Source organism: Rhagoletis zephyria, unplaced genomic scaffold, assembly GCF_001687245.7.
Source record: "Rhagoletis zephyria isolate East Lansing unplaced genomic scaffold, Rhagoletis_zephyria_1.1 Rzeph_scaffold_03616, whole genome shotgun sequence".
Lineage (NCBI taxonomy): Eukaryota > Metazoa > Arthropoda > Insecta > Diptera > Tephritidae > Rhagoletis > Rhagoletis zephyria.
This window is the reverse complement of record NW_016160699.1, coordinates 24,942-42,387: the sequence shown is the minus strand read 5'-3', so window position 1 is coordinate 42,387 and position 17,446 is coordinate 24,942. Positions and strand designations below refer to the sequence as shown.

General features: G+C 34.8%; 1 protein-coding gene and 1 long non-coding RNA gene across 2 annotated transcripts; both read left to right on the top strand.

Annotated features, from left to right (window-relative positions):
• Positions 1–869: 869 nt before the first annotated feature.
• LOC108369336 (uncharacterized) lies at positions 870–4,340 on the top strand (the record flags this gene model as incomplete). Its single annotated transcript, XM_017624424.1, has 1 exon — positions 870–4,340. A coding segment is annotated over one exon (816 nt), but the record flags the coding sequence as incomplete, so codon positions are not given.
• Positions 4,341–9,743: 5,403 nt separating this feature from the next.
• Positions 9,744–10,880, top strand: LOC108369335 (uncharacterized). Its single transcript, XR_001848489.1, has 2 exons — positions 9,744–9,864; positions 10,113–10,880. It is a non-coding gene; the product is annotated as an uncharacterized LOC108369335 (long non-coding RNA).
• Positions 10,881–17,446: the final 6,566 nt, after the last annotated feature.

Sequence of the window (17,446 nt, the reverse complement as noted above, 5' to 3'; positions counted from 1 at the left end):
TATTTATTATTTTTGTAAATTTCTGGAAACCGATTGAAACCTGTGATTGAAATGGTTTCGGTATCGTTCCTTTTCAGGTCAAGATAACGGTTACGGTTTCGGTTTCGGTTTTGAAAAACGAAACGGTTTTAAACGGTTACGGTTTCGGTTTGGGTTTCGGTTTCATTCCTTGGTTAAAATTCCCCTTATTCCACCAGCATACTGCTAGAATTTGCTTATCATTCACTCAAATTGTTTAGGCGTCTAAGTTAAGTGTTTTTAGCGAGAAATCGGAAATTATGTATCAAAATTCGTTGCGCAGTTGCGTAGCAATAAATCTTAATAGTTGTGTGCGAGTGAAAATTCAATAGCCGTTGAATGGAATGCAGCGTTTTTCGCTGTAATTAACAGCAAAATGGCGTCCAAATAAACGCGATTGCTAAACATGTATAACCGTTTTTATTGCCATAATATTATTTCTCTGAAAAGCCGCTTAAAACTAATTGGATGACGAATTGAATTTATTAGAGCATGTTTTTCCAGCTAAGTATAAATGTGAACTAATTCAGAACCCTGTTTGCAGATTGGCTTTGCTTAAGTCAACATTTTCAATGGAGCCAGGAGGTTTACAATTCTATAGTGGGTATTTGAAACCAATTATACTTTTAGCTACCGTATTATGTTTCTAGGATTAATATAACGCAGAACCCTGTTGCTTGCAAATTCTAAAAGACGTGCAGGGCAAAGACGTTACACGTACCCCTTATAATTGGCAACTTGTGTTCTTATACTCGTACAGCTTACAAATAGGGCCCAGATATGTGACACCATTCTATAGCAGACTGTCCACTAATATTCTAAATATATGTAATTTTCTTCTTTCCTTTCAGCTCACCGGTTTCATGTCGCGTTCTCTGCCACTGAGCATTGACACCTCCGAAGCAGTGAATGCCCACGATAATTCTGCTCAACACAAAACACAATCGCCCAACGTCGACGCTACTTCAACTTCCACAACAACTGTCGGCAGCAAACTCTTCAACCACGACCAACATCAACCACACGAAGTCAACAACAATGCACTTGAACACCCTAGCGGGGACGATGATTCTGCTGTTGCCTCGCACTCCCAGGGCTATGTTGCCGAAGTGGACAATGCTGCGGTGCTTCCGTACGACGAACACGACGACGACCAAGATCAGTCAGCGGAGACTCTGAATCAGCACACAAATTTCATTTTCAACTGGCACTCCAAGAACAGCGACATCAGCGCCATCGAACCACTACAGAAGCCTGACATAAATGTACTAACCATTGCCACACTCTCCGATTTGCAGAAGCCGTTGCTCTTTGGGCTGATCGCTGGTACTTTCATGATCACCTTGGTGCTGATTGCGTACAGGTGCTCGGTGGCACAGCAGCGTTTGGCCGACAAGGACATGCTCATAAGCGATGGCGATGGCTTGCATGCAGTTGTAGTGTCCTTGCCGCCCGCTGCCGTGCTAGCTGCGCGCGCTAACAACAAAGTGGCGACACGAAAAGCCACGGAAGCCGCTCGGAACGCCTGTGGCGCTGGGGCGCAAGGTGCGACGTCACTAGCATATCAGCGCGGCAGCGATGAAGAGGGTGAGGAGCAGTACGAGCGCGGCGTGGAGGAAGTGTGTAGCAATCCGGCGATTTGCTCGAGAAACGCGCTCAAAGTGTAAGTGAATGTAGGCGAGTACGAAGCGTGTGGGCGCGCGCGCCGGTCAGTCAGCAAAAAAGGGGTGCTGGGGCGTATGAGTAACAAAATGAATTGATTGAGATTAAAACAGGAATTAAGTTACACACACTAAACGGAATGCGGATAAATGCATTTGAGAAGGAGGGAAAAAAATATTACCTTTAGCAAAGTAAGCAGCATTAATGTAAGGCTACAACTAATATGTAAATTAAGCTACTAAATACAGGCGGCAATTAGGCGGCAAACTAATCATTTATGATTTACAAATAATTGTGGATGTTCTCGTTTCAACTACTTTTCGATAGACATGCCTACATTTAAGCAAACATAAATATTTAGCTGTACAAACAAACAAACCAACAAATATTTAGTATAAATATGAGTGCACTTGCACCCGAAAACATACATATATTAACATTTAGGCTAAAAATCGATATTCATTCTAAATAGTCATTCGTTGCAAAATTATGCGTTTGTGTGATGCCACGTTAAATGTGGTGGTGCCGACGGTAGTTGAGGCGCTCTCTCGAACACATATACATACGTAGAGTTTAGTATAATTATGTAAAATTGCATAATTCATTATTCACAGTCAGTTGATTGCATTCATTTGCGTTTGAATTTGCTACAATTAAGCAATTAAGGGAGTGCTCTGTTCTACGAATGCGTAACTAGTTTGTATGTGTGCCAGCGTGTAATAATTTGAATGTGCTTGTGCAAGTTTAATTACTAGAAATTTAAACTGACAGCTGTGTGTGAGGGTGTGAATATGGAAAATGTGTATAAGATCTGAATAGATTTAGCTAAGTTTTGAGTGAGTTGTGCAGTTGTAGCGTGCAGCGTCGAAAGCACTTTGTGTAAATAATTTTAGGGCATTTTAATACTCAAATAATAAGTAAGTATGAAAGCAGTTGGCAGGAGCTTCCTTCCAATGTTAAATTCTAAGGAAAGAGTAAAAGAAGGCAAAGGTTTATGCGAACGAAATTTCCACAAGGCGCATATAAAACAAGAAGAAACATCTGCTCTAGATCAATTCTGTGTAATGGTGGACCTTATTTCCGTCCCATTTTTCTAATCATTCACCTTTGCGGCGGCAAGGCAGAAGTACCCAAAGTCTACCGCCGCACCATTTTTTTATCTCCTCAATGAAATTGTATACCAGATACCTGCACATGTATGTAGCTAGACCTTCTGAGATCGAAAACAATATAATTTTTGCTCGCCTACAGACCCTCAAGGACTCCTAGTTGTTGCTGAGCTTAGTACTCACACATTTCCAAAGCCACTTTTATGGCTGAAAATAGGGGTACTAAAACTAGATGCAGATGGTCATATAAATATCTCCGTAACAATTACTCCAGTGCAACCAGGCACCCAAAAGAAGCAAGATTAATATACCTACAAATATAATTTAAAAGCTTGCAATTCTCTATTAGCCTGAAAAATGGTAACGGAGTAGGCAATGCCTTGAGTACAGTTTTAATTACCTCCTCAACAAATTTCCACCACGTAGTCGATGACCTTGGGTATTGCAAATTGTAGCTTGGTATACCGTGGTATATTTCTCCAGGGAGAGCTGCGAATACTTTCACCGTTGTTTTGGATATAAGCTACAGATACTGACTTTGTGTCACTTTTGGAGACTTCAACAAAGATTGGAGAATGTGTTTGCGAGAGTTTAGCGATGGCAGAAGCCCCAAGGTGTTGTAGTTAGTGGAAGTTCCTATATAGAACACAGCCATATTCCTGTAGAAAGCAGCAAACAGCCTTAAAGGACATCCCTTCATCTTTCCTTTGCACAAGAGGTCGCTCAGGAGAAAATATATCCTTGAACTGAGAATCGCTGAATTTGACCTCAGTGCGTACTCCGTATAAGCTTTCAATGTGGGAGTTTGTGAGAGCTTTGTGCGAGCTTAAGGTCCGTTCTTTGACCTGTATTATATAAGCTTTTGATATGCTCAACGCAAGGAAATACCACTTTTTTCCATTTATCTTTACACAAACTGTCAGCTGCTTTCATTTGTGAAGTATTCGACTAGTTGTTTTTTTTTATTTTTTACTTTAAAAGTGCAATCGATTAGAAACCATAAAAAAGAAACAGAAAGTAAAAGCGATATTTGTATTAAGGATTGTGTATCTAAGAGTATTTATTACGTTAAGAATGTAGTGGTAAACTTAATTGCTCAATTTGTAATTTGATAACTGCTTTGCTTTTCAAAATAAATTTACTTCGGATTTAATGCTGCTTCACTAGTGGAAAAATATTTTGAAAAGCATACGGTAGTTAAACTATTTAAAAAAAAAAAAAAATCCCGTGACTTCCTTTCACAACCGCACACAAAAGCACTTTCATCCAAGCACCAGTATTAACACAATCCTCTTCCTTACCCTCAATAACAGTACATCTAAAAATTTGAATTTTTCAAAAAAAAAAAATTTTTTTTAAATCAAAGCTCTGCAGTGAAAAACATAACTTTTTCTTAGTTATAATTTTTTTTTAATAATTATTCTAGAAAAGCGCAAAATCAAAACTAAGCGAATTTTTTAGTGAAAATTTTCAGAAAGAATACGGAAGGAATTTAACAGCGAATTTGTTTATACATGTGTGTATTGGTGTGCAAAAAGCAATTAAAAAAAAGAAAACAAGAAAAAGCTTATACGACCTCAAAAATTATGTACATTTACCAGGCGACGGAGGGGTGGCGGAGAGGGGAAGCGTTGGCGCTCGAAAAGGTGGAGTGCGGGCGATTATGACGGCCAGACGTTTGTATTCCTTAAATCGAGTTTGTAGATTGATCGATTATTTTCTTAAAATCATTTTGATTTGTCAAACTTTTCAATTTTAAATCTTCAGCCGCACACCACCTAATAAATATATATGTGCTCCGCATCCCATACGCAAACATTTTATACATAGAGCAAACACCATTTTGGCATAAAACTCAAAACTTTAGGCATATAAATTATAGGACAAAAATTATAAAAATTTGTAAAAAAAAAAAATTAAATTGAAATCAAAATTCAAAATTTAACCGTAATTGTATTAGTGAAAAATGTAAAATTACAAAACATAAGTAAATACGCGTATATTTGTACATTAAATGTGTGTGTTTAAATTGATGTGAATTTGTGTTTCCGCTAGTGCAAAAAACACGAAAACAACAACAAACACAATGCTTCCTCTAATAGCAGTGTGGCATGTTTTTTGCAAAGCAACCACGAAAACACAAATCAACAGCAAAATTTAAGCGAAAATCAAAATAATACGAAAACAAGATGAAGAAGAACAACAACAACAACAACAACAAAATGAGCACGTCGATATTCCTTATTAAAAACAAACAAACAAACATCAACAAATTTGTATGTATGTAATGTGTGAATAAAGCGACATAGCACTTTCCACACAAACCAATAAAAGTTGAGGAAAATTTTCGAAAATTTTTGTTGGTATGCGGTGCGGAAAATGCAGAAAACGCTGCTTAGTTAAGTTTTTTCTAGAAATTTTTTCCTTCGTTTGCTTTAAATGTCTTTTGCTTTTTTTGTGAATTTTTTATGTAAATGAAAACAAAGAATAAATCAAAGTAGAGAAAAAAGTAATGCAAATATTTCGGCTAAATAAGACAAAATTATATGTGAAATAAATTAGTGAATATTTAAATAAAAGTAAAAGCGAAAATTAGCAGACTAAATAACTATACATAAATAACAGAAAAATGTAATTTGTTGTAGAGAAAAGTTAGCCAAATTATTGCACAAACCCAACCATAGTCAAAACAACCCCAATCGCAGTCAATTGAACAACACGGAGGCAAGCAGTTGTCTGGGTTAAGTGAGAACATTTATGTCGTTAATTACACTGTACAGAAAATCTCAAAGAGACACGTAAACTTCATTTTGGGTCGAGATATTTTCATTTTTATACAAAAAAAGTCGAACCTTAAGCTTAGTATGCAGCTCTTAAGAAAACGGTAAAGAAAAAAATTTACTATTTCATGTGTGTGATCAAGGAATTTTGATATCTGATATTTCACAGTTAGTTGCCTCACTCTTTCTTTAAGACATAATGGAACAGGCATATATTTCTGTTGCAAACATGGATTGCCTTGTGCTCTTTTTCTCGCAACAAACTTTCTTAAGCATTTTTTGTGCGTCATTTGATATGGAGTTTTTGCTTTTCTTGAGAGCTGGATACTAAGCTTTAACAAGGAAAAAAATAGTAAATAAAAAATTCTGTTCTGTTGCCAAAAAATCAAGCAACATTGGTAGATAAATAAACATTACATGAAATAGAAACAAGATATATGTGCATAATGGAACCCATACGCTATATCGTACATGGCAGTAGTTGGACTTACTCACACATGGCGTATGAGTAACATTTTCAATATTAAAGTTTGTATTATTTTCATTCGCAATTCGAACTTCAATTAAATACCTATATCTTGGAAAAAGAAGATGTTATAGAAAAACGGTACCTATACAAATCCGTATTCTACGAATCAAAATTAAATTTACGTGTCTCGACGTTTATTTGTGTAATTTTAACAAGAAATTTTTCTTTTCTGCTTTTAAATTTCGTTATGCCAAACAATGGCCTTGTTCAGGGTGCTCAAAAGAGGGATGTGCCCTTTATTTCGAACCAAATCTTTTATCACCGGGTCACTTTTTAATCTTTGGAAACAGAAAATATTCGCGGAGGGCTAACTCTGTAGAATATGCTGGACCTGCACGCGGGCATTGTCTTGCACCGTCTACATGCCACGATCTTGTTGGAGAGCAGAGCCAATTTGGCTTTTTTTGGTGCGCGCCAACTCAGAGTCCACTGCTTCTACTGATCATGTGTCTTGGGTTCAGGGTTCTGGATTTGCATACATATGTGACAACGCTGTTTATTAGCTCTTTAAGGATTATAAGGACTAAACCGTGTTTGTAAAATTAGTGCTTTCGACCATAAGGAAAACTCATTTGAGTTTTTCAAAGTCCTAGCAATCCAACCCAAACACTTATTTGTATATTTATATTTTATTTTATTTGTGTTAACAAATCTTCTAATTTCTTGTTTTTTTTTCTAAACCTCATTGAAGTTAACCAATCGAACTGCTTGCCTCCAATAACTTGTCCATGATGCGCCAACCAACCACGAACCCAAACCACTAAAGTCCAATGCACTACCTGTTTCCACGCAATTCATTAAATCCCTTCTCCTAGTGGAAGTGAATACAGCGAAGCAAATGAGCAAGAAGAATAGAATTGGGCTCGACAGCTACAATTCTTTGCCTTAGTTACTGGAAGCGTAAGAAGTATTAAATGATTAACACATATAGACAACACAACCATTTCATGCGAATTATATATAAGTATACATATATAAATATGCATATGTATGTAGTAAACATGTGTAAATATGGTTTATTGTGTATTTGTAAATACCAATGAGTGCACATATGTGGTCCGTAGTTACTTTTGCATTTTGCCGTAATCAAAATCTCTTTCATTCATTCAACTATTTACATACAAACATACATACATAGATAGTATTAAAATTATTTACTTGACTGCATACGCTTCTCAATTCAACTCATACTGTATTCCCACACTTTGTCTCTGTCTATGTTTAAATATATATTCGTATGCCTACTACTACACATTTACGCTTTAACGTTATTTAAACGCTCATTCAATGCAACGCATTCATAAATGTATGTACATACATATGTTCGTATGTATGTATTAAATATGCTTGCAACATAAATGCTTATAATGCTCTCATTCATTCATTCATTCAATCATCCACATTTGCAATCATTTATTCAGCAATTTTGCCATCATTCTTATTAACATTCAATAATTCATTTAGCCGCATTCGCATTAAATATTTCTCCATATGTATGTAGTATGTATGTCATTGCGTGCAATAATCAGCTCATTCATTCAAGCAATTCATCTCAGATAGTTAAATAGATAGCATTAACAAGTAGGTTATGAATACATAAATGAAAACCAACATATTACCACTACATAAGCACTCATGAATAACGAATTACATAGGTACGTAAGTATGTATGTATATGTATGTATTCCATATGAGATAACATTACTTTGTAGCAAGACATATATAAATATTAGATATGCATAAATAAATTCGATTAAAATAATAAAAAAGTAGCGACACACATTCATACTAAATATGTAGTACGAGCATACATACAAATAAATAGTTCTTAAGACGTTAGTAGGTACGTTATGTATGTACATACTAAGTACATATACATACAAACAATTTTATGGTGTAAGCCGTTATATCGAAGGTTATTGAGCAGTATTTAGGTGCGAGAACAGCTGCAGGCAAATGAAACTAAACATACATACATACACAAAACTATCCTACAAATACAAATGCAATAGAAAATGAGTTAAAATGTTGCAAATGGCTGGGGTATTTGGTCAATTATAGATTTGGACAGGAAATTTATTATTTATTTACATAAATTAAATAAATTTCGATAAAAATTCCATATTAAGTTGGGTGCAATAGCAGGCAATAAATTGTTAAAATAGCAGCAATTAGTTTAACTAAGCACACTCTCCATATTTGCATAGGAATTTTTCCAAAGGCATTCCAATGGGCAATGAATATGAAATGAATATGTCTCTTACCTGCAGTAAAGATTCGCAGCCGCTTTAGAAGCTTCTCGCAGGTAAATGACGGCGAATGTAATGGAATTTACTTGAAAGGAGTTTCACTACTCCGAAAGCGACACTTGATTGTTTCAGGCGAAAATTTAAGACCAATTTTGGGATCTTACAATATTCTTCTAGATTCCAAATTCAGTTGGTAGGTCTCTCAAGGTTACTTCTCCAGTAATTGGCAAAACAAAAATCAATGACCAAAAGTTAATGCAAATTTGATACGCCGTTAAAATAATGTATTTTGGCTCTGCCAACTGAGCGATTGGCTAGATTTATTAATATCTGCTGACAAGTGGGTTTTTAACCTTAAAATTATCTCTCATTTACAGTAAATTGGTAAAGAGTTGTTGTAATCATTTTACAATTGTTGTCCACTGGTTAAACTAGGCCGAATTAAATGACAGCTTCTTCTGAAATGGTACTTAGCGATGAAACACATTTGTTTCAGAAAAAAATTTAACAGACACATATCGCAAATTTTCGTTCCAAATTTTCTTTTGATGCAGAAATGTTTCCAGAGTATCTAGATAAATTTCTGGATATAAATTAAAATTTAGGGCTCGATAATACATGTATGTGTTAAGGAAAATAAAATATCTAAAAATATCTGAAGACACTGATGGCTATTTTTAACCGACTTCCAAAAAAGGAGGAGGCTATCAGTTCGTCGGAATATTTTTTTTTTTTTTTTNACCGATTTCGATAATAATTTTTGCATCGGAAAGGTAGTGTCTCAGAGGTGGTCCCATACTAATCTGGTTAAGATCCGATCAGCGGATCATGAGATATATATATATATATATATTTTTTTTTTATATGAGAGTTGAAGTCGGTTTTTTTTTGCTAAAAATTACTTGTTGTATATACTCTCATTGCATTTCCATTATACATCCGAGAGATCCGAGTCTTAATCGAGATTTACAAGAATAAGATAGCGCCTTCGCGGGATGGGATTCCCACCCAGTTCCAGCAGCTCATCCCAGATGGGTGAAATCCAATTGAATTTTCACTTGGCAATGGATAGGTTAAGTTCTGAACACATTGAAAACGACGAGCTACAGACCACAGCTTCCAATTTGTTATCTTCATTATCTAAACGCTTTGTCGATGGCGACATGATTTCTTTGCACGCGGCAGCGACATCATGAATTTGTATGAGTTTGACATAAAAGAAGAGGAAGAACCTTATCTGTCGCCAGAAAAATAGAAATAGATCTAATCTGGCCACAACCACAGCCGTCGCGAAGCCCGGTCGTCGCCAAAATAATTATCTACATAAGAGTACGTGTTAAAATAATTTGACAGCTGTGGTTGGTAGCTCGTCGTTTTCATTGTGTTCGGGCATTTACATTATCTCCTACAAAGCCAATGGGCCAGGCACAAACAAAATTAATAAGGTAGGATTTAAATGCATCCGCAATAGAAACGAGCTCATCATCAACAATTTTCGAAGAAACCAACATTTCCATGTCCTTTGTGTGCCAATTAGCTATCATAACAAATGTTTGCTTCTTCATTTCCTGCACAGATTTACATGAAACTGTCGCAGAGTTTATAGAAATGCTCGACATTCTACAGTACCATTCGTCGTCGTTGTTATCTATTTAATTTCATAGTCTGTGGCTTTATTGCCTGCAACACAAGCATTACAGTGGGTTGGAAATTCGGAAGATTCAGTCCCGTTTTCACAGCGGGGGGGTTAACACAAATTCGGCAGTTAAACCTCAGTCAGTTAGAATAATGCTCAGAATTATTATGTATGCAAATATTTTACATATTTCATTCGGGCTTGATAAAAAATTTTAATATATAGTTCTCTGCCTTAAGGATACGTATGTATATATGTAGTTATTCTGTCCCGCCAGATCTAATAAAAATCTGAGGGTTATTTGCTTAGTTAGTTCTGTACTAATTAGATTTACTAAAGGAAAATTATTTAACTTTGAAATGTAGAGAGGGTATTTCCTGCATTTTTACCTTAAGTTCCTAGGCTTTTTTGCTTTGGCTCCAAGAGCTTAATAACGCAGAATTTCGGCAATATATTTGCTAATCTAACCATTTGCAACTTTTTAATCGGCAAACAAGTTCAACTTACGAAACAATCAATACAAAGTGGATAACTACAACTATTTACTACAGCAAATAGGCATACAAAACCAATACAAATAATAACGCTAACTACAACTACAACTACAAATACAACAAAAACATTATTAGCCCTGCTTAAATTTGTATTTATTAGCTACATATATTTAGAATAAACTTAATTTAAGCAGAAGTAATTATAAATACGACATAAATTAACAAATACCTATTAAAATAAGGGCATAGATTTCGGTGTAGATGGCTAAAGCTAAACTAACTACTATAACCAATAAAGAAGACTGTAAATACTAATTTTATATCTCCACGCATAAATAACTAAGGAACTAACTAAGAGTAAATAAATAAATAAATGTCTTCAATTACACAAATAACAAACAAATACAAATTCAGTTAAATTTTGTTTGTGCAGCGACAAGTTATGCACTTTAATAAATGAAAACGCAATTTAATGCAAATCTAAGGCAGTTCAACACACACACACCCATACTTACACACATTTGCTCCTAGAAAGGTTGCCACTTTCAAGCCAAAAGGACATTAAAGCCTAATCAAGCGTAGGAGCGGATAGCAGCAGGTGTGCTGCATGGTCGTGCGTGTGTGTGCGCATGGCAAGAGCTTTTAGTGGCACGGCAAATGTTGTAAATTTTTAATGCAAATTTAAGACTAAGTGCAAAAGCATTTAACTCCTGAAATATCTCTATCGCAAGCGTATGGGGAAAAAGAATTATACAAATGCATTCATGCATACACAAATGCAAATATCGTAAATACATACATACATTACATTAGTTAATAATATATTAAGCAGTTGAAATTTGGGCTTTAGGCTGGGCAGCAACAAAAAAGTGCATAAACATATTTAATAACTGTTCATGCATGCCAACAGACTCGCATACATACATACATATATGTACATATGCACATTCACACATCCCTGCAGGAAATTGAATTAGTTTGAAAGTAATTTATAAACTACTTTATTTTCAATGATAACTAATTGAAACTCTCACTATTTTACCTGCAACGAACTCATTTATTTTACATGACAATGTCCTGGGAAGCAGTTAATTGCCTTTTCGTGAATGTATTTGCAAGTAGTTTAAAATGAATTTCGCTTAAATAGCTTCAAAGTCAGTATGTTCTGCACTTCACAGATGCATTTTCATAACTAAGAAAAAGCGAAATTAAAAATTAAAAATTAAAAGAGATTTGAACATCGAAATTCTTGTGCTTTCAAATGTTCAGTTTGCATTGTGTGCAAGCAGCAGGGCGACTGTCCGACTCTGCATTTAATTTCAACTACTTTAAAATGAATTTGGTTTACACAACTTCAAAGTCAGTATGCTTCTTGTGAATACGCTTGCGTTCTGGACAAATTGTTTTTTTTTTTTTTTTTTGAGCAAAAAGTGTATAAAAATTCAAAACATTTACTCATTAAAAAAAAATCACTTGTTTCCGTCAGGGATGTAACATATTCATGCATGTGTATGTATTTTTGCTGACGTTTTCATGTATGTATATGAGATCTAAGTAAAAAGGTAAACAAATTAATAAACATAAAAGCTTAACGCAAATCAAATAGACGAAAAAACAACAACAACTGCTTTTCGCATGTAAGCTGCTTTGTTTTCTGCTAATCGGCAAATAATCAGAAAATTGCCTTTTAAATTCTGTATGCTGAGTATATGTATACAAAATGACTTGTGTGAAGTGAGAGTATGCAGATGAAGGTTGAAAAGCGAACACCACTGTAGGGTTAATAACAAAAAAGAAATTTATCAAAAAAAAAATTATGCACAGAAGGGAAGTGCATTAAATTTTTTTTTCAGAAAAACACTGTATGCGCATGTGTGTGTGTGTGTGTGTAAGTTAAGTAAAAAGAACTTTAAAAATTTAAAACTTCATATTTTTTAGCACAACTCCTTCGAATCCTTTGTAAAATATTTCCATAGTAATTATACTCCCTTTAATTGCCAGATTTTTTATAAAACTGATAATTAATAATATTTGATAAATTAAAAATTAATTTCATAAAAAAAAAATTAACAAGCAAATGAACTTGGCATCAAAGCAAAAAAATAAAAAAATATTACAAAAGTAGATCAACTTTATGATATTAAATTGGCATAAATTAATTAAAGTAAGAAATTTAGTATAAGAATATTAAAACAAAACAAAAGAGAAGCAAAATATTACGATTGTCTAAAAAATGAAATGAAACGAAAAAATGCGTTGAAAGTGTGGCAAGCGATATTCTGCACTTATTACTCAAAAGCATAAATGCGTATACAAATGTAGTGTAGAAATCTGCAAAGCGCTTAAGTTTCTGTAAAAAAAAATGAGAAAAAAAACGATTTGTAGATGAAAACGGGACAGATTGCTCGTGAAGACACTAAAACTAAGTACGCATATTTATTTAATTAAATACTAAATATTGCTATGAAATAAAGTAAACTGATCTAAACTAACTATAAAGCTAAGATTAAATTTAAAATCAAGATAAATAAAGTCAAATTTCAAATTTAAAATACAATTTTCGAGAGTTTTATTTCCGTAAATACTTTGTGAATTTTAGAATGAATGGCTAAGGCGGTAAGCGTCAGGCCGCGGCACTCAAAGCCCTTTGCCCTTGAACTAACGCCTGTCCTACAATTACATACCTCGCCGCTAAGTTAAGTTATATTTCTGGTGGCAAGGGTATGGTACATCTCTAATTTTGCCAGGAAAAAAATAAAATTTATTCACAACAACGTGCCGCTCGGTAAGCACCTTCAACTGTAGATGTCTCCATTTCTACGATAATTTCAAGACGTACACCACGAATCGAAGGAGAAGCTCGTTCAAACACTGGATGAAAATGTGAGTACCAAATATTTATTTTTTATTATAAAGGGTCAGGTGCAATACCACCATACGCAATAAGGACCTTATGGCTTTATTACTGTTAGTGCGATCGTGGTGCAGCGAAACGCGGTTGGTCGCGAGCACAGCGAGGGGGGCGCTCAAATGCGTACCCGCCCTGTTATGTGTTTATTCATTTTTATTTTTCAAACGCATCCAATATACATATCTAGAAATATTAAATAGACATTTATTGAAATTTAGGTATTAGTTATAATTTGTTTTAAGCTAATTCGGTATCGACAATCGGGGAAAATATGTATTTACATATGTACAGCTGCGGTCAACTAATCATCATGCTGTCATCATGCCCGTCCTTTTATATGGCGCAGAAACTTTGGTGATTTCGAACAAAGATGAGAAGACTTTAGGGGCTTTCGGGAGAACAATTCTTCTCAAGATCAACAACCCTGTTTTCGTGGACGACGGGTATCGGAGAAGATGGAATGACGAACTGTATGAGCTTTTTAACGACACGGACATAGTTCAGCACATAAAAATACAGCGATTGCACTGGCTTGGACATGTTGTGCGTAGAGATGACGATGCCCCGGTGAAAAGATCCTTCAACTCCGCACCTAAGGCTGGACAACGAAAGCAAGGGCGCCCACGAACGCAATGGAAGGACCAAGAGCAGAAGGACCTGTCTGTGCTCGGGATAACCAACTGGCGCAAATTCGCACAAATGTGCTCCTTTCGCGCATTTATAGTCGGTATATTTACGTCGCAAACAAAGTTCGGAATGTGGAAATGTGTTAACAGAAAACCTATGAAATATTGTAAAAAGTTATTCTCCGCTCACGGATTCATAATACTAGGGTTAAAACACGCCCATTGATGCCTCCTAATGACCTAATTAAATGGCAATGTTAGCACGCGGTCATTTAAAAAAGACATGTGGTCCGGAGAGTTGTTCAAGGGAAATTGCGAGCAATTCAACTACTTTATTAGTCATTGAGCGGCGATTAATCTACAAAGAAAATACTAGTTGTATGCGACATTCATACGGAACTCAAAGCTCTCTTATCACTTGAGGTAAAATTAGGATATTAAGAGAATATAAATTCCCTTGCCGAGTACAATGAGAATTAACTGCTATGGATAGGAAATTTAAGGATTATGAGAAATTACAGAATCTAGAAAGTGGAGAAATCATATGCATAAGCTGGGAATATGGTTCAGTTATCTCTGTCGCTCTAGCGCGTCTTGGGGCGAGAGAAAATTTTAGGCTCACTATGTTCGAATGATGAGCATATCCATTACCTACGCCCCAAATCGCGTTTGATGTTTCTAGGGGCCTCGGAATTAGAAGAACAGTACTGTGAAGAAATGGGGGCACAATATATATGGGTATGTATGTATGTATCTACAGGTCGCAATATCTATTATATATTATCACCTTTATACGACCTACCACAATGGAGACCTATTGCTAAATGGTAAACCCTTCGGAGTACCTATCTTTTCTAAAGTAAGCACCTTAGTACACTGAAGGCGAATGTAATTTGTCACACGGCACATGGCGTCCCATAAATTATCCCAGCAATTCCAAAAAGCCATATGAAAGTAGTGACTTGACACTACTAGATGTCCTTTAAGAAACACAATTAGGCATTATACATATTAATGTAGGCAAGACAATATTAAACTTTGAATAAACAAAACTTTGTGGACTTATCGCAATGTGTAAAGAATTTCTACAAATTTTTCAAGTTCAGCAGCTTTTTTAATTACTATGTAGTTATGTATGCTTTTACGAGTATGTAGATACGTGGAAAAAATCCTATCAAATGAGAGCTCATACTCCACTTCAACGGCACTCTAGACTTTTATGCCACTTAGAGAACAAGTGAATACTCCGCATAAATGTTTGGATTATTATAAGTTTGAATGCGCTCTGCATATACATACATATGCATGTATGTAGATATGTATATATGCATATGTAATCTGACTCATACACACACACATCCACCGTCAGAAAACCACTCCTCCAAGGGCGTTAAAATATCAACGACCAACTAACCATTCATGCAACTACAACTACAATTGTAATTACTTCCGTTCAAAAAAAAAATGTTTAGTGGCACTTAAAAATCACTTACTTAATATTCGAGCAGACCGAGCGACCAAACAAAGCCGGACAATGGTGGTGAGTGAATAACAGACTTAAAAAACTAGAGCACTTTTAAAATCATTTTCAATTATGCGAAATAAATTCAAGCATACTTTTATGAAATTATTGTGTGCATACTGCGAACATATGCAAAAGTATACATATGTACATATGTACATACATATACCGATGTGAGCGTGCTAAGCTCTCAAGTATACATATTTATTAAAGTATGGAAGTCATATCAACAAATAAGATTAATTTTATATTTATTTTTCAAGGTGAATGTAGCAAGCGGTGCACCCACAAGTCCCATAGAGTTTATTCAATGAATGGACGATTGTACATATTTACATAAAAGTTAATATATACACATATTTGTATGTACAAGTGTACGTATTCAGATTCACCTTTTGACTTGTTTTTATAATGGAAAAGAGTTCCGTAGATTTATGTAATATTGTATGACTCATTTTTACTTAAATTGGTAGCTGAAGATAAAATATAGAACTTTTAAAATATCACTTCTCTGAATGTACATTTGATTTTTTTTTAGGAAGAATCAAACTCTACTAACCAATACTTTAGTTTTCTTGAAAATGATATTAGTTTGTTTTTAGAATCTTTGTTCAATTGGCAGCCAAATAAATTGGAACATACATATACATATGTATGTACGTAGTTGACATCAGTAATTTCAGAAGAAAATATTTGTTTGATAAAATAGTAAACGATAATTATTGGGGACTTATTTAAAGAGATATAGCGGCGAGGAACTGAACGTCCAAACAAAAACATTTTGGGATGGAAATTTTAAGACACGTCTGATGAAATTAAGGATTTTACTATGACACTATTTCGATTGGTCCTGAAGAGAGTTGTGCATAAACGTTCCCCACATCAATACTCTAGTACTTCTTTTCTGCTGAAAATTTGCACAGCTTAATACTGAGGCTAGGTCAAGAAACCCTCAGTGACTGCCTCATAGTAAACCTTGTCTGCAGGAGTGTTACGATGGCTTGCAAGCCAAGATCGATAAGTGAGCGCAGATGCTATCAACTAACGTTTTGAACTCTTTAACTAAATTTTATTTTTGGGCCCGGCTTTCTAAACAGACTTTCGACAATATTTTTCAATATATCGCGTACATATATGGAAGGAGCTATTCCCAAGGTATCTGGAAAAATATCCAACCTAACTAACAAAAGAGAAATAATCTAACTGAATATAACCTTTTGTTCTTTTTCATCACAGACCAGCGAAATTTCTGGGAATTATATTATTTTAGAAGAATTAATCTATGGAATTACATACTAACATAACTTTCTCATGGTAGGGAGTCAATTCTTGGTCTGTGAAACCGTGAACTGAAATAAAATAAAGACTATGCTTTTAAATGAAAATATACATTCACTGTTAAAATTGTTTTCAAAAAAGTTGAGACTGCCAAAAAAAAAATAAATAATTACCTGATAAATGTTAATGGAAAAGCTTTTGATGATCGAGAATCGCTTAGAATAATAAAGTGAACAAAATAAATATTTCACTAAGTTTGAATTTTTGACCGACAGGTAGAAAATATTTGTATTGTACTCGCACCTACAGTGACTCACAGTGAGTTTAATTTTGTCACACGTGTTAAAAAAAAAAAATTTGGCTGCTACTATAAAACGCATGTTTACGTTGTAAAGGCCCTTAAACATAAAATGAAAAATGTGTGGAAGAGCGATAGAAATCGATTATATAAATTGGCCGTTGCCTATTTTCGCTGTAAGCCATTTTACCAAAGGCTTGCATAGCGCATTCAACTCAAGTTGAGGCTTATTAACTTCCTATATTTTTATAAACGTCAGCTTGCATCAATGTTGATATGACTACCAACATACATCGACAAAATTGAAATTTTTAAATTTTTCCTTATATGTATT